The 27,566-nt window shown below is 37.9% G+C and overlaps 1 protein-coding gene across 1 annotated transcript in view; it reads right to left on the reverse strand.

Annotated features, from left to right (window-relative positions):
- fam135b (family with sequence similarity 135 member B) overlaps positions 1–27,292 on the reverse strand; it is a 54,649-nt gene extending 27,357 nt beyond the window's left edge. Inside the window, 4 exon segments of the mRNA XM_051873467.1 lie at positions 308–447; positions 8,064–8,143; positions 14,659–14,750; positions 27,022–27,292. Coding sequence (XP_051729427.1) covers positions 308–447; positions 8,064–8,143; positions 14,659–14,738 — 300 coding nt within the window. The 5' untranslated portion in view covers positions 14,739–14,750; positions 27,022–27,292.
- Positions 27,293–27,566: the final 274 nt, after the last annotated feature.

The raw sequence follows: 27,566 nt of genomic DNA on the forward strand, positions 1-27,566 counted from the left end.
TAGTAAAGTTTTAAATATGGACTTTTTTCTTACAAAAACTCATAGCTTGTCGATATTGTGATTGTCCTGTTTAAATGTAATTTTGAGTTTATTCTGATTAAAGTTGACTGCTTTCATATATATCCAGCTGTTTATTTCCATGTTTGCAACCCATTGCGTGATTCTGCGTGTAGCAGGTTCTTTTTGTGGGATTTGAACCTACAACCTTCCACCTACCAGTCCAGTTTTTTTTAATACTAGGTTGCTGATATCACCATAACCCACATCACGACCCTCATTTCTGTTTTCAGAGCAGCGTGACACTCACCCTCTCCCCGTCCAGCAGCAGGTGCACTCTAAAGTTCATGCGATCCTCCAGGGTCACCTCCTCATTCCTGTATAGGATCTGAAAGATCCGACTGAACACTCCACCATCATGAACCCCTGCGCTGCTGAAACTGCACTCGCCTGCCCAGACAGAGAGAAAGAAGGTAGATTAGTTTCACCGCTGTTCACATCAAAGCATCTCCAGTGAGAGATTCTCCACTGTGTGCACATCAGAGCATGTTCAGTGACGGTTCCCAGCAGAAAGAGAGATGTAGACGTGCTTCATTCATATTTAGTGTGTGTTGTTTTCTGACATTGTTTGGCAGGAATGTGATTTTGTATGTTTGTGGCTCTGAAATTGAGAGAAAGCAAAAAATCAAATGAAAATACTTTGCTTATGTCAGAGCAGGGCCTGTAGAAATACAGTTATTGTATATCTCAATTGCAAGTCCTAGGCAGTACATGGAGAACAAGTGGAAAGCCCAGCAAGCACAAAACATATATAAAAAACATAAAACATATATATGTGATATAATAAAATATATATTCACAATATAATTATATTCACACAAAAAACAGTACAGTATTTTGTCATTTGTTTTAAGTAATGTTCCTGTGTAATTAAAAAAAAAAAATGTTTATGAAACCCCACAAAAAACAGTATATGTTTTCTTTTAAATTATTTTAAGCAGCCCCAAAACGTTAATGCAATATTTTTTTTTACCTTGAAAAAAAAAGGCTATTTTTATTGTTTGTTTTTTGATTGTTGTCATTTTTAGCAGCCATGGTCAACATTTGGAACAACAGGAGGGTGAGTAAATGATGATAAATTTTTCATATTTGAGTGGTCTTCCTTTTTCTCCAGTTGAATTTTAGCAGAAACATCTGAGAAAAGTTTTAAGATCAACATGAGAGCAATAAAGGAGAGAAAATCATGAATCTGTCCATCAAATCCAGCATTACTCGTCCTGTTTTTTTCTCTAACCTGACACTAAAACAGCCACCATCAAGGCCATAACCATCAAACGCCGGCCACTGGCTCCACATCCACCCGGAGAGAGACCGAGATCTTGTCTGTGACGGATGACAGCACCTCAGTGGGGTTTCTCTTCAGTGGAGAGGATGATAGCGCGTGTCAGAGAGGTGCTGAGCGAAACAGTGAGGGTCTCGCGTAAAGACAGACCCCTGCTGAGTCTGTCTGTCTCTTGCCTCTTTCTGTCTGTCTCTCTTTCTATATCTTTCTTCCTCGCTGTGTGTCACCAAAACAGTTCTGCAGTGCGCCGATGCCCCAGAGACGCAGAGAGAGAGAGAGTCGGACAGTAGTGTCTAATCTTGCCAGGGGAGTCATGGGGTGTGTGTGTGTTTGATGGAGGGGAAGATTCATAAACCGAGAAAAAAGATGATGGATCAGGTCAGTGTGTTTCTGATGAACACTATTTCAAGCCGACTGACAGCAGTATGGAAATTCACAGCACTGCACTGTAATGCGGCATATTGTATAATCTATAATATACCTTAAAGGGATAGTACATACAATAATGAAAATTTTGCCATTATTTAATCACCTTCAGGTTGTTAAAACCTGTTTGACTTTTGTAAAACAAGAAAAAGATGATTTATGATGAATATCCTGGACACTATTTTCAACATAATGAACATGAAGGAGGTCAGGGGCTGTCAATCTCCAAAATATTGAAAAAAAAAATACTGCTGTTTTAGCATGAAAAAGGTCTGCAAAGTTACAAAGTCACTCCAAAGGGAGTTATTATTTCTGAACTCCTTGAAACGCCTTGATTGTAGTCTTAAGTTTTCTTCCAGAAACGTTAACGCCACAATAGTCATCATTTAAATAATTCCCGCCTAAGGCATACGCAAAAATGTGGTAATAAGCATGACATTTCCGAAACACACTCGAAGTGGTTGACCAATCACAACACTCTGCTCCAGCCGACCAATCAAAGCACATTGCGCTTTTTAGAAGTAGAGGCTTCATAGAGACCGGAACTAAAGAGAGCATTACTGACAGACTAGGAAGAGAGGAGCTGCAACAATGTCAAATATATGAGTTTTTTGGGGGTTTTTTTAACTTTAAGACCCTTTAAGACTTTTTTTTTTTTTAGACTTTTTCAGACTTTAGCACATTTATGAGAGAAGCTGCAACCTGTGATTCATGACTGAATTGTTGTTTTAAGTTTAATATTTTTAATGAATCATTTAATAATTCAATCACAGATCAAACTGATTGAGTTCTCAAGTTCAACTCACTCAGTGATTCTGTCATTTAACCAGTTAACAACCCACTAAATGACTTAAATATCAGTCTTTTCCTCACACAATTATCATATGACTTGGAACATCGTCATATAGGCTGCAGAGACCCAAGCGTTGATATTCATTAGTTATAAAAACTATGTTTAGGCAAAATTTGCATTGGACTATAATTTGGAAAAACGTTGCCAAATTTCAGCACTGGGGCTTTAATCTTTTATTTTATATATATATATTGATACAGTAAGTAAAAGTTTTGAATTCACATTACAATTTAGAAAACCTTTTAGCCTTTTGCCATCATATATATATATATATATATATATACACACATATATACATATATATATATATATGTGTGTGTGTGTGTATGAATAGGCGTCAAATACTTTGTTAATAGACTAAACACATTTGTTCCAAAAGTGTTAAGATTAGTGTCAGTGTTTCCCCCCATATTTAGTAATTCTGCTATACTGAGACCTTGAAGCACAGACTACTTTCATGGTTCTTTTGTGTCTTTTTGCCTTTTGTCGTTCTTTTGTGTCTCCATTCAAAATTTCCCCTTTTGTGTTTCACAGCTGAAAAAAAGCCATACGAGTCTTGAACAGCATGGCAGTGAGTAAATGAGAGAATTTTTATATTTTTGGGGCGTTTGTTTCTGGCTGTTTTGTTCTTGTGTAGAATATTTGTCACCATATATGCAAAAACTTTTGATACAGCAAGATGTTTTTTGAGCAACATTTACAAAAGTGTATACTCATTCATATACTAGTTCAGTTACTGCAGCTGTCTGATAGCAGTACGGTAATTCACTGCACTGCAATCTGACATGTTGTACAGTCAGAATTAGCATTTTAGCTCATGTCTCCAGGGCTTTATTATCATATCATGTGACATATGATTCATTCTCTTCATACCTATAATATTGTTCCTGTTGTATAAAGCTGTAAGGGAAGCTGGAGGTGTGAACTGTGGATATTTTAATACACTGTTTTGACAGTGAGTAGCACAGCGTTACCTTTTTAAAGGTGCAGTATGTAGGATTTCTGTCCGCTAGAGGTCGCTAGAGGCCTATTCAAAACAAAGGCGTAGCTTGATGACGCCAAGTTTGAGCACGGAATCTTGGGACATGTGGTCTTCACCTGAACGGACGGTGCAAAAGAATATGGATAGGACTCGGGAAGAAATCATATTCATGGATGCGATTATTAATGTTACTGTAGTATGAAGCAGAGCAGGACCGAGTGTTGTGGGAGCTGAACGAGGCTGCTGGAGCGATTGCGCAACACACGCTTCACGAGCAGCGGAACTTTTGCCACAGTTGCCGGCGCCGCTTCCGCTTTTCTGGTCATGAATATGAGGTAATACAGCTCTGTTTGTCATATTAGATACATTTGAGAGTGTTGAAAATGATGTTATAACGTTACTCTGTGCGTTCGCTCGGTGGCTGCTGTTGTTTGAGACACACTGCAGTAAGCTAGATCGATTTTAGAATATCATATTAAATACTGGATGGCTTGTGTTGATAAATGGCATGCAATTCATTTTAAAACGTATTGTATGATGGAGAAAATTCTGTATTAATGTTACTAAAAATAAAGCTGCATCTGATTATGCTATGTTAGCTACTTGACAAAATAGTGTTTTTCTCTGAGGCATGGTAAAAGCATGGTACTCGCAAAAAATCAAGAAAATTATATTTAAACAATAAGACTAAACGTGTTGAGCTATATAACAACAATTAGTTTTCTGTCTATAAATATATCAAAACAGTTGTTCCCTTGTCTATTAAAACATGTAATATATTAAAGTGTCTTTGGTGTTTCCATGGTTTCTACAAAATAAAACCGGAAACCGAGGCAGACCGAGGGTAACGTGGGTATGACGCAATTGACAGGTGACTCCTCACACATCCCGGAGCCTTGGTTAAAATTGCAATTTTCTCACGATTTACAAATAGTTGTAAACATTTGGGATATTGTAAGTACTCAAGTGAACAAAATATATAACACTGGCCTAGTGGTTTTTGGATATTTTACTGCAAAAATCTTACATATTGCACCTTTAACGTGATAATGACAGGAATAATGTGCATAATGAATAATACAGAGCGGGAAGCATCCTGAGCAGTGCAGGTTGAGGAAAAACTTCTGAGGCACAATACAAAATGGAGTTTGTACTATTTTAACAGTTCTTGTTAGTAGAGAGCACAAAGACACTGCAACACTTCAGTTTAGCCAGTCAGCCAGCCAGTTGCCCGGATGGCATTTTAAAACTGGAAATGAAATCGCTTCAGAGCCAGAATGACGGACAGATCCAAAATGGCCGCTGATGCCAGTGAGTGTGAGAGTTTGATTCAGACCGCTGCTGGCGTTCAGTCAAACAAGCCGCGCCAAGACTCAATGTCAGACAGAGGCCGCAGAGTTTTGCTGCCAAATACAGACACACACACACTGTAAATCCTCAATAAAGACATTAAGATAAGATAGCTAAAGAAACACTGCTGTTCTCATATAACTAGAGCTGAAACAAAATGAGCAACTGAATGAACAGGAAAGTCTTAATTTATCAGTGTCCTGGTTTCTTAGCACAATGTTATAAAGGACATGGAAATCTTTTTATTTATTTCGTTATTGTTTTGTTTCTGGTAAGGACACAGTTTTGCAGTTTTTGTATGTGTGTATTAAAAACTACACTACTAGATCAAAATTTGGGGTCAATACGATGTCTTAATAGAAATTAATTTTATTCAGTAAAGTCGGATTCAATTGATCAAAAGTGAAAGACTTTGCATTAACTAACATTAACTAGCAATGAGCAAGACATTTGTTAAATATTTATTAATCTTTTGAGCAGCAAATCAGCATATTAGAATGATTTCTGAAGGTTAATGTGACACTGAAGACTGGAATGTGTCTTTTTTTTTTATAAATACCAGAAGAATCATAAGATTAGTCAGCAGACATCTAAAAACAAAATTCTAGTCTTGTTAGTACCTTGCACATAAACAGAAGATGAAAGTGTGCTCAGAAGCTTATTGCGGTGACGTGATGTCATTCAGACGACATTATTTGATCTGTAGTTCATAGTGTGCTGGAATCACAGTATCTGTGGCCTGACTGAATAAACGTTTCACTTTCAGAAGCATGCTAACACACTTTCTTATAACTGCAAAAGCAAAACTTGAAGTAAATGGCAGTCCCATGGGTAAATAGGAGTGATTAATTCTCAAAAATGTGTTTGGTAAGATATGACAAAAAAGGTTTCTTGACAATACTGTGTTGAAGAATCCCCACAAGGATAGTAAACCAGACATGTGTGTGTGTCAAATAGTTATTAAGGATCTTTTGAACATGGTCTAAACAGGTGTCATACCAGCAGTGTGTACACTGTGTACAGTGTGTGTGTGTGTGTGTGTGTGTGTGTGTGTGAGTGTGTGTGTGTGTGACCAGAAGCCGTTGATGTTGTGAAAACAGACTATATTTTCAGCTGACACAACATGGCGCCCTTGTCCCTGACTGCCGTCAGATGGCCATAAAACTAAAGCCATCTGTAGATTACTGGTTTTTTTGAGCACAAAGTGTGTGCTGAGAATGTGAGAAGAATGTAAGTTAACACACAGAACAAAACAAAGGTAACGTAAATTACATAGTGTGTAGCCTGTTTGTGTAACCAGGGCAGGTCACAGAAAACAATGAGAAAATGTCTTTAATCATGCAGCAAAAGTATTAACAACAAATGTAAACCTTTATGTATAGTATTCTAGAATAAGCCAATGAGAGGCCATGTATTCAAACATCCCACCCTGCAAAAACTAATTTCCTGGAGATGAGGACTGTCTATTCAATAACGCCATAAAAAATAGCGTCGTTAAAGAAGACTTTTTGACCCTTTGTATTACCTGTAGTCCAAGCTAGCCAGGTCCGCGGTTCCCTACACCAAACATTATTTTGTAGCGTGCCTCCCATCCAGTATTTTGTGCTTTGTTACTTCTGATAAAAAACAAAGTCTCAGCTTCCTAATTATGTCTAGTTTTCACGAAATTCAAACAATAAATGGCGTTTGAAGCTCTTAAATGTGACGTGACGTTTTGCTCACGTAGTGTCTCATTTTAAACGGCCGCGCGGAGCGCGAGTCTTTTCTTCCACTTTTATACAAGTTATATCACGATGCATGAACATCAAAAGGTAGGTTGAAAGATACAGTACAATTTACCGAAATGTATCATGTCTCATGTAATCGCTCAATTAGTGTTTAAACCCCAGAAACACGTCAATAAAACAGCTTGTGAACAACATGTCACTTGCATTTACCTCAGGAAAGTTATCAGGTGTTCACAGTTCATTAGTTATCTAGAGAGGAGCATATTTACTGTTAATTATGTTTGAATTAATTTGTTGTTTATGAAAACTACCTTATGAACAATTGAGTTGTATACAAACATTTCAGTTTTTATTTGAGTGCAGTTATTATATCTGAAAATAAATAGCAGTTCAGTATAATTTGGGCTCTGTTGTTAGGCTAATTTTAACCGCTAATATTATAGCAATGTACTAAGTTAACATCCCCTGTATAGTTAATTAAATTTAAGTATTTTTAATTCAGTATTTCAACTGTATAATGAATATATACAATTTGAAAATAGCATAGTAAACACTTTACTTTAAAATCTTTTGAATCAATGTTGAACAAATCAGTGGTTATTTTGCACTTATTGTCATTGCTGATCTGTTTTTGGCTTTGAAAGTAAGTGATAGAGTATAATTAATAATTTGCCCAACTCTGAAAGCTATCTAGATAGTAAATACTAGAGACTTTATCTCTATTTGACTCTCTCTCTCTCACTCTGTCCTCTAAAGGCTGTGTTTTGTCTCAGAAAACTTTGTGTCTGAGTGGTTTATTCTGCACATTTATTTTTAACAGAAGGAACAGAGACAGTGAGGGGAATCCTCCCAAAAGCCTCTGGGAAAGAGCCCTTGACTGAAATCACACTGAAATCCTGGAGCGGACTCTTCCGATGGGCTTCACTATCATCTTGTATCCAGTCAAACAAGGTATATAGACTCAATAACTGTAACCAAAATGATTGAAGTCCTCACAAACACATGCATTGTGCATAATAACAGTGCTTGCAGCAAGTTTGACAGTAATTGTCTCTAAAAATTGTTGTTCAGGAGGTGAATTTGAATTTGTTTCTAAAGTGCTGCTTTAAGGTAGCAGTGGCCCTGTAAAAGGAATGAATTTAGAGATGCATCTCCTCAGAGAAGATTTTAGCATGCTGACAGTCTAAAAGTCTCAGATGGAGCATCTTGAATCTAAACCACCACCACTAAACATATTAAATCTAAAAAATAGAAACAAAAGAATGTAGATGCACTCACTAGCTGGTGTCACTAACTGATTAGTTGCGTATTGTCTGACACATAGATTTATGGAGACACTGAAACAACACAAAGTAAAGAATATAGGTCAATATAGAAAGTTCTCACCTGTGTATCCAGGTGTCGTGGCAGTGATTCTGTGGGGAACACGGGGAGACACGCGTAGACCTGCCCTCACCTGATAGAAGCTGCAAAAGACAGAGAATTATTGAATTATTATAGATTTTATTCACAGATTACAAAGTGGAAAAGACCTTGAATTAGAGCTCATTTGAAGATCCATGATCAGAAATGTACAAGTTTGCAGTTAAATGAGACAAACCAAAGCAGAGCAAGTTACATTGTGTCTGGAATAGATGTCCTTGCTTAAAAAAAGCACATAGCATAAACATAAAATCAAGATACAGTATAAACTAAAATCATATTTTTTATTGAAGAATACGCAGTTCTTGAAACCTCTGTATCATGAAGTTTCAATAAATTGTGGTTAATTTAATGTTTCTGCACCTTTAAATTGTTATAATCTTTCCACAATATTACTGTTTTTACTGTATTTTTGATCAAATAAATGCAGCCCTGGTGAGTTTCTTTTAAAAACATTTTAAAAAAATATATGAATTGTTCCAAACTTTTAGAAGAATTTCCGATGTGCATATACTGAAATCAGGTCATTTGAACAACTTGTGTTTCCTGATAAAAAGACTGTGGGATGCTCTTCCCAACCATACTGGTAAAGTTCTCTACAAATGTGACTAAATTATTAATCCCTTCAGGACAAAATGGCAATAAATAATGGATATGATGCATGTTCTGATACCACTTACACTGACCAAGACCAAGATAAACAGACATTTATCTGGTCAGTGTGAAATCGTATGCAGTGAATCTCTATTAGATCATAGATAATGATGATGAATTAATGGGAAAGCTTAGTCGGCATGTTCAGACGGCCCAGACTCCATCAGGGGGATTGTACAAACAAAGGTCACCTTGGCCAGTGAAGTGACTGTGGTTGCATGTTAAATGTTGAAGCACTTCACAGATCATACTCTCTGGAGATCCTGGACTAAGTCAGGTCATCCCTGCGCTTCACTTCAGCTCCGTAAGAACATCTACACCACAGTATGTTGACAGTACACTATACTATATGTCTACAACATTATTATATGCACTGTAGCATGCTGTGCTAAAGAGTCTATACTCTATATAGCATGCACTAAAATGTCTGTTGCACATGCTAAAACATGTCTGCAGTGCAGTACAAGCTACAACATGTTTGAAATACATGATAGACTGTAGCAGCATGTGCTAAAATATCTGTAGTGCATGTTAAAGAATTAAAGCAAGCTACAACATGTCTAAAATGATATAGCACCAAATGTCTGTAGCACATCTTAAAGGGTTAGCTCACCCAAAAGAAAATTCTGTCATTAATTACTCACCCTCATGTCGTTCCAAACCTGTAAGACGTTCATGTGAGTAATTAATGACAGAATTTTCATTTTTGGGTGAACTAACCCTTAAGTAGTGAATGTTTTATGAGCAGTAGGATAAGTTATGAGAACAAACCACATTCATCTGCAGTCACGCAGAGCTGAAGCACAACCAAAACAATGTGCTTCCACAAAAGTTTTGTATTTTTAACCGCTAGGGGGCCAAATATTTCTTAGTGTACCTTTAAGTAAAATCCACTAAGTTAAAGGGTTAGTTCAACCAAAAATGAAAATTCTATCTTCAGAACACAAATTAAGATATTTTTCATAAAATCCGATGGCTCAGTGAGGCCTGCATTGCCAGCAAGATTTTAATTAACACTTTCAGATGCCCAGAAAACAGTTCATGTGACTACAGTGGTTCAACCTTAATATTATAAAGCAACGAGAATACTTTTTGTGTGCCAAAAAAACCCCAAAATAATGACTTTATTCAACAATATCTAGTGATGGGCGATTTCAAAACACTGCTTCATGAAGCTTCAAAGCTTTACGAATCTTTTGTTTCGAATCAGTGGTTCGGAGCACATATAAAACTGCCAAAGTCACGTGATTTCAGTAAACAAGGCTTCGTTACGTGATAAGTACTTTGAAATTTCAATGGTTCACCACTGGGGGCGTGACTTTGGCAGTTTGATACGTGCTCCGAACCACTGATTCAAAACAAAAGATTCATAAAGCTTCGAAGCTTCATGAAGCAGTGTTTTGAAATCGCCCATCACTAGATACTGTTGAATAAAGTCGTTATTTATTTATTTTTTTTGGTGCACAAAAAGTATTCTCGTCGCTTCATAACATTAAGGTTGAACCACTGTAGTCACATGAACTGTTTTAAATATGTCTTTAGTAGCTTTCTGGGCATCTGAAAGTGTTAATTGTTTTGCTGTCAATGGAGGCCTCACTGAGCCATCAGATTTTATGAAAGATATCTTAATTTGTGGTCCGAAGATGAATGAAGGTCTTACGGGTGTGGAACGACATGAGGGTGAGTAATTAATGACAGAATTTTCATTTTTGGGGTGAACTAACCCTTTAAATAAAATTAACAACGTGTACAAGAATATACTTCTTAAATTTACTCAATTTGTTTAAAGGTGCAATATGTAATATTTTCTGTCCGCTAGGGGTCACTAGAGGCCTATTCAAAACAAAGGCGTAGCTTGATGACACCAAGTTTGAGCGCTTCACCTCACAGCTGGTGAAAAATAATCAGGATAGGACTCGGGAAGAAATCATGTTCATGGATGCGATTATTAACGTCACTGTAGTATGAAGCAGAGCAGAACCGAGCGTTGTGGGAGCTGAACGAGGCCGCTGGAGCGATTGTTAACGAGAGACAAGCACAACACGCCGTGAGCAGCGGAACTTTTATTATGCCACAGTTGCCGGCGCTGCTTCCGCTTTTCCGGTCATGAGTATGAGGTAACACAGGGCTGTTTATCATATTAGATACATTTGAGTGTGTTGAAAATGATGTTATAACGTTACTCTGTGCGTTCGCTCGGCGGCTGCTGAGAGACACTTGTTGCACACTGCAGTAAGCAGATCGATTTTAGAATATCATATTAAACACTGGATGGCTTGTGTTGATAAATGGCATGCAATTAATTTTAAAACCTATTGTATGATGGAGAAAATTCAGTATTACTGTTACTAAAAATAAAGCTGCATCTTATTATGCTATGTTAACTACTTCACAAAATAGTGTTTTTCTCTGAGGCATGGTAAAGCATGGTACTCGCAAAAAAATCAAGAAAATTAGATTTAAGCAATAAGACTAAACATGTTGAGCTATATAACAATAATTAGTTTTCTGTCTATAAATATATCAAAACAGTTGTTCCTTTGTCTATTAAAACATGTAATATATTAAAGCGTCTTTGGTGTTTCCATGGTTTCTACAAAATAAAACCGGAAACCGAGGGTAACGTGGGTATGACGCAATTGACAGGCGACTCCTCACACGTCCCGGAGCCTTGGTTAAAATTGCTATTTTCTCGCAATTTACAAATAGTAGGAAACATTTGGGATATTGTAAATACTCAAGTGAACAAAATATATAACAATGGCCTAGTGGTTTTTGGATATTTTACTGCAAAATTCTTACATATTGCACCTTTAAGGTAACAGTTTAAAAAATATATATATTTATCTTAATTTTTGACCTACATTTTTTAGTTTGTCACTGCTTGCCACTGCACTGAAGGAAAAAAAAACGAGGACTGTTAAAAACAAACAGTATATTACAGCAGTCTGTGTCTTCTGGGGATTATTTCAGAGGAGATTCAGAGGTTTAGCTTCCTGCTTTATGGAGGGGGAAGGGGCAGTCAAATCTCTGCAAAGCTGATGTTTCAGCCAGCAGCCTTGCTTTAATCTCAGAGCAGACGCGGTGAGCTGAACAACATTATGACTGACCTCTACTCCATCACAACCTCTTTCTTCACACAGCTGTCAGGAGACTGAGGATAGAGAGGAAATTCTATTCTAGATCTGCTGACAAACAGTTGTCTAATGAGACGTAACTGACTGTAGATGTGCTGCTGGAGTCTCTAGGATGTCTGGCCTTATCGTAGATTCGTTTTATCCAAGGCACAGAGCAAACTATTTAGGTTCTTTTTCAGAAACTTTGTTGATCACCCTTGGGGTTGAGCTTGCAACCTTTGTGTTAGCACTGACCCATTTTTAAAGACAACATGAACTTTCTCTTTGTCGTAAACAATGCCTTTAGCATTCTGTGGTCTTCAAGGAAGTTGCCTACGATTTTAGAAATCATAGTTACGGTGTGATTGAGAGAGGCAATAAGATAGGCACATTTTATTTATAGGGCAGTTTTTTTTTTTTATTTGTCTGCCTTTTTGTGTTATAAAATTAACAAGTAGAATTAGTCGAATTTTTCTTCAAGTTTTATCCTAGCTCTTTATCAACAGTACACAAAATGCGTACAAATTAACTGCTAACTCCACTGTTAATACTCACAATTTACATTAATTATGACCAATAGCAATTATCCTTTGTTGTAAATGCCTCCAACTCTAAAAGCAAACACTTTTTGATGCAATTTGTACAGTAACACCAGGATTATTTATACAGTAAATAGGATAAAATTTGATTTCATATTGTCTTTAATGGGTAGTTAACACAAGCTTTTTTGTATTATTAGGTTTTTGGTAAATTTTAGATGTAGGTAAAATGGAAAGTATCAATGTAAAGTCCTGTAATTGGCCCATTTTATTCACGTTTTGGCCTTCGCTAATTTATTTTAAACTGATCTGCAGTGTGACATGAATTTTTGGCATGAATTGTTCTGTTCCAGTGTCATAAAAACTTGTGTAAGTATAAAGTAATTAGTAAAATGTTGTTTTAAACTATTTTAATATATATATTAATGTATATATTTAATGTTTTTTTATATTTAGTAATATTTAATATACAAATTTCGTCATCAGAGGAGTACGCGTGTACTGTACGAGCACAGCCGGATTTTTGTAACCGTGCGTATTTGTACACTCAGGTTGCACATGTGCATTAATTTTTTTTTGCAGAAATTTGTTTATCCACAAGGTGGCAACCGTGCCCCGGGTCCGTCGATTCACAAGGTAGTCGAAGAAAACCTGCATAAACAGAACAGACCGGAACACATGCAAGCTACAGCGGCGATGGAGGCCTGCATAGACGAGAGATTGTGTGAAGAGGTTAGAAAGTACCCTCATTTGTACATGTCTTGCATGAAAGAATACAAAGATGTTTACATGGGTTGTAACTCGTGGCGAGAGATTGCTCAAAACTTTGCATACGTCGAACGCCCGTGTACAAGTATGAGTCAATGGAAGTATACTTTGCAAGGCTGTACATTCGACTGTGCACGTACACTAGCATACGCTTAAAACGAAGTATACCCAGGGCTTAATGATGCTTCAAATTCAGCTTTGTATCACAGGAATGAAATATATATTAAAATATATCAAAATAGAAAAAGTTTAATTTTGATCAAATAAATTAATAGCCTTAGTGAGCTTAAGGGACTTCTCTCAAAAACCTCCATCTTTTGAACAGTATTGTATAACATGGCAATTATTTTTAATGTCAACAACCCATCTAAACACAGAATTAGCACCAAAGTAACTATAGCAGAACTTTCAGAAGAATCATAAAGGTCATGGCAGGCAGCACAGTTTTGTCCCTGAAACTCAAATTAGTTGCTGGTCAGATCCATATATGCTGCATAGTTAAAAATCAGGGACCTGTAAAGTTATTGAATTCCCTGTAGACTTCACCTGCTGCTCACAGCAAGAGTGTAATTGATTTGGCTTGAACCAATGACAGGAACATATTGTACAAAAACAGCAAAAATCAATCATTAATCTACCAGTCTACTGAACCGAACACCTTCACGTGACACCTCATGGTCTTAGCGGGGGAGGTGTATATGAAAACAGTGTTTAACACTCAGTCCACACTAGCGAGCGGTACCTCACTCCCATTACAATCAATAAAGCTGTCAACACTGCAAACAACATGACTTCAGACATTTGCAGTGTAGACTTTTTTGGTTATAGTCAAAGCGATCTAGTTTTTTGCATTTGCAATGTAGATAGTGGTAGATAATGAATGTAAAAAAAACTTACGCTACATCCTACGCCTTCCCTATTCAACTTACGGCTGACGCAACTGACACAACGCAACGTTTTTTTTTCGTAATTTGAATACGGAAGGTGTCTGGCGGAAGCTAGTTAACTTGTTAAATATGGATTTAGTTTAAGTCTGAACAGCCTTAAGCAGATGTTGTTAGGGTTCTCATAGTAGAGAGCATTTAATTGGACCAGTTTTAGATACACCCTTGAGTCCAAGATGAGCCATTAACATATTTTTGTGCATTTTCCTATTAAAGAAAATGCATCTGCTAAAAGTTAATTATGTCTACTTTTAGAAACACTAGCTGTTAGCATATGATCTCAAAGCTAATGAAAGATGAACTAAAACTCCAACACAATGCCGTCTATTCATTGCATCTAAAAAGAACATGAAAAAATTCTGGAATGTGAGAGCACATTCACAATTAAACTGCACAGAGTGATCCAAACCGGCTCTTAGCGTTTGCACATGATGCCGTCACCATGTGCTCTTCCTGAACAGGTTGTTTAGAGAACAGACGCTTAACAAAGCCATTCATCAGAGGCTCCAAACATGCAGAAGAACACAGACAGACTTACCCTCTCTGGAAGAGATCCACATTGTGAAACTTGTGCAATTCCAGCGAGAACTCCACAGTGCCCTGTACTTCCGACATCATCTATTCCATCACCTAGAGAGACGAAGAGAAGTTCATTTGCAGCTAAACACTTCAAGGCTTGCATTGTTTTGTTAGCTAACCCAGAATGCATTTCTCTTTCAGAACTCTCTGTGTTGCTGTACCGTTGTCAGCGGAGCCGCTTGCACATTGTGAGGGAGTGTGTTGTTCAATGAACATAATCCAGTGACTCAGTAATAGAGCGGCAGACGCATACCCGTGACTCAGGAAGACGCCATCTCTAATTACTCAGGCTGTGACTCATCACAGACAATATTTGTTCTGAGAAACTGATGTGCCGCTCTGCGACGATGCACAGCTGCAAGACGAATGGCAGCGGTGGCATTTCTGGACATGATCCCAAATCATACTTCTGACACCATCCATCTAAGAGACGCCGCAGCTCAAAGTCACTTCGCTCAAGCTGGACCTGTATGAGTGTACGGGATGCTAATCATATCTAATGGCTTCTTCCCACACAACAGGTCCTGTAGTTGTGACATGAGTGGAATGGCTGGAATCTGAGAGGATATTTGCTCCAGACTGGCTTTATGGTGGATGAATGAGCGTGTTTTTGACAGGAAAACTCAGCTATGATTATTAGTATTCACAAATTCTCTCACAGTTTGTCATAAATTTGTCTTTCTTGTAGTGAAAGACTAATATATCCACCAGGCCATCAGCCTATATTGATGTACGTACACGCACACACACACACATATTATGGCAGCATTTCTTATACTGCCTGCAATTAAATTAAATCATTTTAATTGAGAAAAATGGGAAAACATTTCTTCTGTAATAAAGAAAACCGTGTATTACAGTAATGAGAATCATCAGTAATAATGCTGAGAAAGGAAATATCAAACTCATTACTGTAATGAGAACTGAGGAATAAAGTGTGCTTAATTATCCTGAAAATAATGTTGCAGTACAAAAACTCCCAAGGATCTTAATAATAGAAATATTGATTTTTATTATTATCTGAATCTGTCTAATTCGCCTGATATTGGAAGCAGATACTGTCAGAATAATTTATTTCTATGCCATGTTACAAGAACTGAACTGTCATTACACTGCCTGGCCAAAAGAAAAAAAGTCGCTGTGTGGATCTAAATAATAGGTGTTTTCACACCTGAGCGTTTGTTTCGGAACCTGGTGCGTTTTCTTCCTTGGCTCAGTTTGTTTAGGCATATGTGAACACGGCAATCGCGCTTGGACCCACACCAAAACAATCGCTCCGAGATCACCTGAACGAGGTGCTCTCGGCCCAATTGCGAATGAACTCTGGGGTGCTTTGCTTGTGGTGTGACCCAACGGACCAACGAACCAAACGATATCATCATAATGGGAAATGTCTTATATAAAATGCAGCAGTGTTTGATTCTGTGAGTGAGCTCATTAGTTAGGCTACTGCAGTTAAAAACCAAAGAGCACCTCTTCATCTTAAAACGTTGTGTAATCGCGCTTCTCCGTGCAAGAATGCTGTCCCAACGAAGCTTTGATTCCCTCTGTAGCTGCATTATAACATTCATATAGTGTTTGCATGTGTCTCGACACAGTCTATTAGACAGCGCTGGAAGATACAGAGAGATCGCGCTTGAATTAGTACGAATGTAGTACATCATTTAACAGCGGGAATGACGGCTACATTCGTATAGTGTTTGCATGTGTCTCGACAGTAGGTACTAAACAAGCAACAATATGTTCATGAAGCGAACTTGTCAATCATTTTAATGGAGGATGCAGAGCAAACTCTGACCAATAAGGGGACAGTTGTATACACATGTGACTTGCATAAACACATTTTGGTACACTTATAAATATTGCCTTGTGAAAGCAAACCGAACCAAGAAGAAAATGCAGCATTGTAACAAATTAAGTCACTGTTTCGGAACAATGCAATCGATCTACAGGTGTGAAAACGCCCTCTATGCCTGGATCATTATTGCAGTGATGTTTCTAGCATGTTATATGTTTGGCGACAGTCCTTCTAACACTAATTGATGGAGTGTCTAGCTTTTCATTTCTTAAACAACCATGTAGGAAGACACATCATGGCAATGTCAAGATTCTTCAGGCTCAAATTGTGAAAGAATTGTTGGGAGGGAGCATGAAGAATCATTTTCACACATGAATTGGCACCTCTGAGTCCAGAACTTAAATTCATTGAAAGTCTTTGGGATGTGCTGGAGTAGACTTTACAGAGTGCTCACCTCTTGCATTGTAACATTATTTCCATCAAGATGTGCATCAATTTTTGGTCAAGATCTTGTATTGACAATGCAAGAGTCGAGCACTCTGTAAAGTCTACTCCAGCACATCCCAAAGATCACTGCAATAATGATCCAGTCATAGACTCTTAAGCATTTGCCTATTTAAATCCAAACAGCCGGGCAGTGTATATTTTCCATTATGTTAAAATGTTTCAAAGCTGAAAACTATTTCTTTAAAACAACATTTCATAAAATCAGCTGTCATATCAGTAATCCTATATATACTGTATGGACTGGAAATAATTCAACTAGTTATGCTTCATTAGTAAGCATGGGTTTATTTCGGTTGACTTATTTTCTTTTCCAGCAGTGTTATGAAGACACATCAAGGCATTTTTCTATGAAATACGTAGCATGTGTCCATGAAATGCACTGTCATATTGCCACCGAATCTGCAGTTTTAAGGATGTCCCATCAGCAGGGGGCAAAGAAGCAGAATTTCCTGGATCTAAATCAGCTGGCATATTGCAGGTGAGCAAGAAAACCAGTTGCAACAGAATGCGACGGCCAAACAGACTTGCACCGACCCTTATGTTCCGTGTTTCGTACAGTCGGTTAACTCCAGTGTGTGCTTATTATTGTCAGGCTCCAGTGAACTAAACAAAGTCAAAGTTGTCATAATCCAAATCAAGGTCAATGAGACATATCCTCAACTTTATGTCTCAAAGTTCTCAGTGAAGCTTAGATTAGACTAGCCAGACAAATTAAAATAAGATGAAAAATAGCTTTATTTAGTTGCTGAACAAAATTAGTATCCGTGTCACAGACTGGCACATCATCACCTTGCTGTTTCTAAGCAGATAGAGATGTATTTTTCCCAAGAACTCTTCCTGATTCTTATGCTTTGGTGTCAGAATACTGTGTCCCACAATGCAATGCTTGACCTGGCATTTCAAGTATGATGAATATTACAATATCAACTGTAATTTTTTTTCTTGATTAATTATTCTGCCAAAAGTCATTTTTACACAAATTTGGATTAAATATACAAAATAACCTCTTTGGTTTCCAACTGGATTCGCTGAATTCAACATGTAATATAAAGTGGGCGACAATTCCTTCCACCTATTTTTATGCAAATTTTAGGATATTGCATACAAAACACTTGATGGAGACACCAAGATGTGCATAAATTCTAAAATAAAAACTTATGCGCTCAATTGAGGTGGATCCAATCAGGTGCATTTAGGGTGTGTCTGAGTTCACTTTTGCTAGTTTAACGACGGAAAAAATGGTAGGCGTGCCAGGCGCATGGTCCAAAATGGTTGTACCTAGTCTTTTAATGAGTCATGGTTTGGTTTTGGGCATAATGTGCAATAAACCAATCAGAGTGTCCTCTCCCATGCCCTTTAAAAGCCAGGTACGCTTGCACCATGGCGGATTGCTATTTACATGGCAGAATATAGACACCCTCAACCTGACGAGTCAGTTTAAATACATGTGTGTACTACCACGATTGGTCAAACAATTATCCAATTCCATTCGTCATTACTGCAAATAGGTAATTCTGATACATGCAATGACTATACATTATGACATGTAGGCATTTTTATCTTTATGTACACAATAATCTTTTACATTGTAATCTTTTTATTTTTAATATTTGGCATGTTTGCGTGTTGCTGCGCGTCCCTGTGTGTGTAATAAGTAGAGTGTACGCGCGTTGTGGACCCGCCTATATACTAACACGCCCTTTAAACAAAAAAAAAAAAAGCTTTTCCATTGACTTTAGACCAGGTTTCAGTTGGTCTATGTTGCAGTCGTTTTCAGTTGCCTCAAAATAGCAACACGCCAACAATGCGCCTCATTTCAGACCAGAAACGCCTATGGGCGAACAGATGGGTACGAATGCATTTGCTGTTTAAACAACATGGGTGCTGGACATGAAAATGATAACTGCGTCGGGCTGTAACTAGCTAAAAATACTTGCGTCGTGCCTGGTGTTGCATTGCGCTGGGTGTATGATAGGGCCCCTGGACTAACCAGGACCAATTTCATTGCACAGTATCTCAAATGTTGTTTTGGTCGTTCTGAAATGCCTGAGCCAAAGTCTGTTAATGACTGGGTATTCCGTCTTCTGATTCATTTCTATGTTATCCGCAAACAGTGATTGACTTGTTGCACAACTCTGAATGAAATTCAATGATGTAAAGGCTGTAATGTGATAGGTTATCAAGGCACACATGATCCAAGTTAGCCGTTATGCTTTTTTCAATGGTAGAGCCACAGACCCTCGTTTCTTATACCCAATAATAAGACCATCTCTGTGACAGCTTCCTATCAAATGTGCCACACAAGTTCTGAAAAGTGAAGCCAAAGCATTTCGGTCGCCTCCTGGTGGTTGGCTGCAGTATAGGTCTTAAACCCCACCCTCTCCATGTAATCAAAAGAGATGCAAGCCAAACTAAGAAATCTGATTACACTTCAAATAATTTATTTTCCAAAGATGGTTTCTGTCATTTTAGGTAGTTATTATCATGCAAGCTTATGTTCAAGTGTGTGTTTTTCCACCAAGTTTGGTTTTAATAGTTATTTAATGGTATAATGACATGGTGAAATGTCATGATTGACAGCTGTGCTTGCGATTGAGTCTGCGGGAGTGTGGGAGGGACCTTGATACCGCGACTTCACCTCAGAATCACTACTGCGTAGACTCGGGAGTCCGAATTATATAATCAGTAACGACTGTTTTTGGGATATTTTGACTTCATTTTTCTAAAGTGGAGAGGCATCATCCTTTTTTTTTACAGTCTATGATTCCTATTAATAAACAGAGATTTAAATGTTTCCAAACTGTGTGAGCCATAGTAAGGAAAACCACAGCTTCACTGTCAGACGTGATGGGGGAGCGCAAAAATGTTTCTGTTAGCACTTATGAAATATTGATAGGAATGTTGTTCTAGAAAACATTAACAGAGGGAGTTGAAAAAAGAAACAATGAAGAGGCGGGACGTGAGCGAGTGTGACGTAGCATTAGATGGCTATTATTAGTGGTTTAGTGCTCTGTCTCAGTATGGCGGTTAAAGGTTAACAGCTCTAGAGCTGCAGTCACCTTCCTCTGGCAGCTGATGCTGAGAAATGAAAAATATGTTTCCTTTGAAATGCTGTCCTTGCATTACCCGGCACAGTGTTCCACTGTGTTGACTTCACTGCCTGATTTAATATCCTGAGAGCCAGTCTGAGATGGGCCGGAGAGCAGTGACCTCTGGAGCTGCTTGAGCAGAAACAGAGGGCATTATGGGTAACAATGCTTAATTTGAAACATACAGTGCGCATGTAGTAACTTTTGCACATAAGAATATAGAATAGAATAGAATAGAATAATATAAAGTTGCTTCAGGTAAATGCATCTACTAAATTAATATAGAATAGAAAAAAAATTATTTGGGTAAATATGCTAAATTAGTAAATATAGGATATAATATATAAAGTTTTTGGGGGTAAATGCATCTGCTAAATAAATAAATATAAAATAAATAGGACATAGTAGCATAATATAACATTGCTTTGGGTATAATGCATCTGCTAAGTAAATAAATAGAACATAATAATATGAAGCTTCTTTAGGTGAATACACCTAAATAAATATATAATAAAATTGAACATAATAGAATAATATAAAGTTGCTTTGGGTAAATGCATTTGCTCAATTAATATAGAATAATATAGAACATAACAGACTAATATGAAGTTGCTTTACATGTGATCTGTTAAATTTTAAAAGAATGGATGAATGGAATAGAATAATTTTAGGTTGCATTACATTAAGCCAATTATTCTGTTTTACTCTATGCATTTTTTTCTAAAAATCTGCTAAATTAAAAAATACTGAATAAAATATAATAAAGTAAAATAATACATAAAATGTAATAAAGTTTGTGAAAGGAACAAGGAACCTGAATGATCTGCTTGATTGATTCATGCTACAAGATTCATATATGATGCATATATAAGATTCTTGTTTGTAATTAGATTTAGATAGTGGAGTGGTATGATGATTAAACAATATTGGTTTAACTGAGTTCACTGCTTCCTTTACAAGCTATATTCACACACAGCGGATGTTACCGGGACATTAAACTGCTGTCAAAAATCTTGTTTGGAAAGGAAGTCAGGGAAATGAATTTCTTTGTGTTTGGACTGCTAAGAGATCAACTGAACATATTTCAGTGGGAATGAATTACTGGGCACCTTTAATATTTTCAGATCTGCAAAAATGATGGAATTGTAACCTGCCCTGCTTCAAGCTTACTTCCAGTAACATTCAATATTTTTGTGTTTCCTTCCCGAGTGTATGTTTGTGTGCGGGCATAAATCTACTGCTGACTGAAGACACTTGCTCGTCTTTTGTGTTTAATCAATTCTGCAGGCTGTGGGCTTGCTGTGAGTGATCTATGATTTCATTCTGGCAGGAGTGAAGAGTCTTATGGGCCTGTCAGGTTGTGTCAGTCTGTATACATCTGTTTGAGCCTGTGTTTGTAATTGTACATGCCAAATGCTAATGGCACTTTCCATGAATAGAGGACAATATTGGGCCACTCTTAATAAAATGAAGCCACTTATACAAATAGTCAGTGAAAGGAGGTGCTTAACCTTCAGAAAATGTTCTTCAACAACCTCAGATATTATGAGCTGCAACCCTGTGTATATATGCACACACACGCATCGGCCATTTTATTAGGTACACCTATTCAACTGCTTGTTAACGCAAATATCTAATTAGCCAATCACATGGGTAAAATGCATTTAGCCATATAGACATGGTCAAGGCGATCTGCTGAAGTTCAACTGGAGCATCAGAATGGGGAAGAAATGTGATTTAATTGACTTTGAATGTGGCATGGTTGTTGCTGCCAGTACCGAGTAGTTCAGAAACTGCTGATCTACTGGGATTTTCATGCACAACCATCTCTAGGGTTTACAGAGAATGGTCCAAAAAAGAGAAAATATCCAGTGAGCAGCAGTTCTGTGGACAAAAATGCCTTGTTGATGCCAAAGGTCAGAAGAGAATGGCCACACTGGTTCTAGCTGATGGAAAGTCAACAGTAACGAGGTCTGCAGAAGAGCTTCTCTGAACGCACAACATGTTGATCCTTGAAGCAGATGGGCTACAGCAGCAGAAGAACACACAAGTGCCACTCCTGTGAGCTAACAGCAGGAAACTGAGGCTACAATTCACACCAGCTCACCAAAATTGGACAATTGAAGATTGGTCTTATGAGTCTCTATTTCTGCTGCGACATTCAGATGGTAGGGTCAGGATTTGGCGTAAACATCATGAAAGCATGGATCCATCCTGCCTTGTATCAACGGTTCAGGCTGCTGGTGGTGTAATGGGTATTTTCTTGGCACACTTTGGGCCCCTTTGTACCAATTGAGTATTGTTTAAATGTCACAGCCTGAGTATTGTTGCTGACCATGTCCATCCCTTTATGACCACAGTGTACCATCTTCTGATGGCTACTTCCAACAGGATAACACTCCATGTCACAAAGCTCAAATCCTCTCAAATGGGTTTCTTGAACGTGACAATAAGTTCACTATACTCAAATGGCCTCCACAGTCACCAGATCTCAATCCAGTAGATCAGCTTTGGGATGTGGAGGAATGGGAGATTTGCATCATGGCTGTGTAGTCGACAAATCTGCAGCAACTGCTTGATGCTATCATATCAATATGGACCAAAATCTCTGAGGAATGTTTCCAGCACCTTGTTGAATCTATGCCACAAATAATTTAGGCAGTTCTGAAGGCAAAAGGGTGTACCTAATATAGTGGCCGGTGAGTGTACATAATATTAAATAACTCCGATAACAAGGTTAAATGGCTGAGCTTAACAAAGAATTGATATGTTGTAATGATATTATTTTCTTCCTTCCATTCCATGCTGTTGAAAAAGACCAAATGAGGTCACTTCCTGTGTGTAGGAGAATTGTGCTTATATATATATATATATATATATATATATATAAACATTGTCTGCTATTTTGTCTGCTACAATGAATTGAATATCAAAAATCAAATATGTCAAAATTATGTTTCATCAGACTGAACACTGCATTCACTTGCACCACGTATCAGACAGGAAGTGAACCAGCGGACATCGGTTTCACCCCTAATTTGAGTCATGGCTGAAATCGATCAATAAACACCTAGAAAGTCGTTTGGTGAGTCACAAGCTTTCTTGAATTCAGTTAAGATGTTCCTTTGCCTTTCCCGAAGGGGGTTTCCTGTTCATTTGGAGCTCATGTGCAGCTGATGTCATTATGCTGATGTTTATGTTATATAAGTCTATTAAAATATTTCTTTTTGTCCTCTAAAGTCCTCTGCCAGTAATGTTTCGCCATTGCAGGAATACGACCACAATCATTTGATATGAAATCAGTTTAAACCCAAATACAACAAATCCTCCTCAGGCTCCACATGGCCATGGTAAGAAAGACAAATATGCAGCAACTAGTCAGTGTTTCTGCCTAGAAAAGCTTAAAAAAAACTGCTGAATCTGCTCTAAAAACCTTGAACAACATTTTAGACGGCACACATCAGCAGGCACAATGCAGTCAATGGCAATGAATTAAGCTGTTGAACTGGAACATTTAATGCTGTATTTTGTCAACATACAGCACATTCCTTGAACTGGAATGACTTTTGTATTTTCTATTTTACAGCACAAATCAACTTCACCAGCCTTGAACACACACACACTTCAAGCCATGCCTCAAAAGCCAAACTCGGGTAACCCCCTGTCTAACACGTGTCTACACTGTACCGTACCATCATACTAATGAATTTGTAGTAGTTTTTGAGTTGTGGGTGTGTATGCATGTGTGAGATATCTAGACATCTCCTAAGCTCTTCTTCAGATAGATAGAATATAGCATATGGTGCAGAATATACCACAACTACCTAGTACCTACTAGTCTTAAAAATAGTGAAACAGTACACAAAATTTCACAACAAACATTTAAAACGGTAGTCTGCTACACTGATGTCACATGACCTCTTTATGTTCCACATTTAATTCATCATTTACCATTTCGAATTATGATTGTAAGACATTTTTAATAGAATTTTGTGTAAAAACATTTGCCAGTCTGACAGATGATTAACTACTAATTCAAGAAGTGAGTAAAATCATTTCTGGTACTTCATCACACTGGAAATGAAAGGTTAAGTTAGGCACATTGCATTGTGGGATACAGTATCTAACACATTGTGCTTTCTATGCACATTTTAGAAAAACTAAGCTGTTTCATGCATTCAAAAATGCACATGCTTTGCATAGTATTCATATGCTTTCCTTAGTTTAGGTATTAGTATGGAATAGTAACATACTGTTTTTCTCAAGGAAGCTGGCTGTGATGCAAGTCTTTACTTTGCTCCAGAATTAGACCAAAAATTCCTACAGTCAGAAGACAGGGTGAGATGACAGGGGTTTGGTTTTTGTGGTTAGATCACAAGACACAGAAATATGACTGAACTAAACATAAAGCAAAAAAGAAATAAAGAAAAAAAAAGAACAAGAAGACAGACAGACAGAAAGATAGATAGATAGATAGATAGATAGATAGATAGATAGATAGATAGATAGATAGATAGATAGATAGATAGATAGATAGATAGATAGATAGATAGATAGATAGATGATAGATAATTTGCATGTAGTTTAATTTAGCTCTATGTAATAAAAGTCCTGCAGTAGGACAAGGGTGCTGGTAAAAGATTTATACAGCATGTGCTTGACCCTGCGGGAACAATGTGATAGTGAAAAGCGATTAGAGAGATCACATGAGAGAGAGTCACAGGACCGCATGAGACCGGTCTGAGTACAAACTGTTACAAATCCACTCAAAGTGACCTGAGAAAACCTGACATGAAATACACACACATGCTGTCTGATGGAGTTTACACGCAGAGCTGTTCACATTACAGTTTTCACGGCTGACTCAAATCTGTTAACGTGTAACAACATCCTGAATAGCCACAGATCACTGCCTGAAACGAGAGAGTGGGCCATACAGAGATAACATCACGCTAAAGTACAAAGATGACACTGCCTGTATAACACAACAATGTTTTAATCTTAATGAAGTTGAAAATACTGATGCAGCTCAATCAAAGCCAATCAAAACATTATAGGCTATATGATGTTTAATATGCAGTTTTGAGGAGAACAACTTGACCAATGAAATTTCGCTTTGGGCGTGGCTATCCAAGCAACAAAATGTCCACTTGTTGTGACTGGTAAGTACAAAAATCACATGGAAGATATATTTTTTTCTGGTCATTTTATTGTGTCCTAACCAGATATAATGTTTCCAGCTAAAAGTAAGTTGTCTGTCCACACTGAAAGTAAAGAAAAATTCTGAATGGCACAACATAATTAGAGACAATTTGAACATATGCCTGTTTCATATTTAATGTACAGCTATTTATATTTTAGTTTCACTGTGGACGGAACTACTAATTAAACATCCTGTTGCTCTTTTATTTGTCTTCATCTGTTAGCATAAAAAGTCTGATTTACATAAAAATCTGAACAATGCTAACTAGTTTATTTATGAAAACTCCACAATCAATCACAATTCAGGAACTGGAATCCCTTGAATTCCTGTGCTCTGAGCATTATACAACTTTGCGTTGATTTTCCTAAATCGTCTACAGAGACTAAACTTAGCTGGTATTCTTTTTCCCAGCATTCCCACAATATCATGCAACGCGTTTTGCCTGGAGCAGCATGGACAGACCTGACCGATCGGAAGTCTGCTGGAAAATCTGCTGTTTTACCACATCAGTAACGGCGCGCTGGTGTCTGGGGTATTCCTTGTCCTCCGGCAAGCCTGGGCCACATCCATTAAACACGTCGAAAAGCGTCTGTGCCCCAGTGGGACTCGCAGGTTTGCATTTGAATGTCACTATCTATACAGTCCAACATTCACAGCGCTCATTTACAGTCCAAATTATTCCAGATTTTACACTGGCCTGTAAATTCCAGAATGAGTCAAATACCATGAGCTGAATTTGTAAGTCTCCTCTACACAAGATGTAATTTGAAAAATAGATCCGCAGCCCAATTCGCCAAGACAGAGCTGTGAATGTCAGATTTATTGACCTTCACAAAAAAAAAAAAAAAAAAAAAAGACATCATCCCTCAACCATCTGAGCAATTCCGGTTCAGATTATGTTTTGATCTGTTAATTTTTCTCGTCTTCATGTAAAAGTGTCCCATTCAAGGTGGATGTCTGAATTTGACAAATGCAGAATAATAGTAATTCCAAAGTAGAATTCCAGTGGATTTGTTCCGTTCTTAGTGAGCTTCAGTAGCCAGGAGTTTGTTGAGTCTTCAGCAGACTGTTTCTGTCAGTTCAGCCCTGCTAGAAACACCTCATCACACAAAATCTCTGAGCGCTAGAAGAGATGTTTACACTCAGTTTTGTACCAAATACATAGAGGAAACAGGAAGCCTAGATGTTTTTCCTCACCATAACAAAAATGCGTCATATACCATATAAATCCATGTTATGACTCATATGTGGTTCCTTCAGGCTTTGATTGAACAGTTTCTGACCCGTCAAGCGACATATTAGCCCTCTGACACACAGCTAACTAGTGTACTTGCAAATAACAGAAACCAAATTAGTGTACATGCAGTTAAATCAAATCATTCCCAGCCATGGTGTCCAGCACACTGCGTACCACTCAAATCAACACCGGTGTCACCCATCACACGCTTCAAATGTGTTGGTGTGGTGTACAAATACATTGCTGTGTGTTTCTGATGGAGCCAGATGGCTGGTGCGTTGCATTGGCAGAATATGCATCCAATATGTTCCTAACAGGGATTTATGCCGGATAACGGAATATTTTCCTGCCAGTCCATCTAAGAGCAGCTTAAAGACCAGACCAGACTAGACAGTCATTAAGAAGCAGCATTCAAAAGCAGTCGGTCGACGTGTGCTAAACACAGATGAACAATAAAAGAGAAAGAGCGTAAACGTCCATCACCTTACCTGCCTGTGCGACGACACTGCTGCGCGACCCTGTAGGCGTGATCCACGCACCCGCTTTGATCCTATGTCATTAGTTCAGAGGGAGGGAATGTGTGTGACTACGGCAGATCTCAATGTTGACACGGACATGAGCGGCTCACGGCTGCTTCTGCTGCTGGTACTGATGCTGATGCTGTTGTTGCCATAGTGATCATTCAGCTCCTGTGTGCTGCGGTAACGCGCTTGCGTTCTCCCACCTCCAGAGATGATGTCCAATCTGCCTAAGTGCTGCTGCGCCACTCGCTTGGCCCCCCCCTCTCTCTCTCTCTCTCTCTCTCTCTCTCTGAAGCTGGATGCATGATAATGCTCAGGGATAGATCTGTGCTCTGTGTTGTCAGATGCACTATGCATACAGGCTTACATCAGTGTCAATAGATGTGAGATAATTCAACTTTACACACATTCAACACACCAAATGTGTCTGTACTTACAGTTAAAGTTGAGAATTAAAATCTAAATCGATTGTGGTTGGATTGAACTATTTCCCTTTGCACATTATCTGTCAA

This window comes from Ctenopharyngodon idella, chromosome 19 (assembly GCF_019924925.1).
Source record: "Ctenopharyngodon idella isolate HZGC_01 chromosome 19, HZGC01, whole genome shotgun sequence".
Lineage (NCBI taxonomy): Eukaryota > Metazoa > Chordata > Actinopteri > Cypriniformes > Xenocyprididae > Ctenopharyngodon > Ctenopharyngodon idella.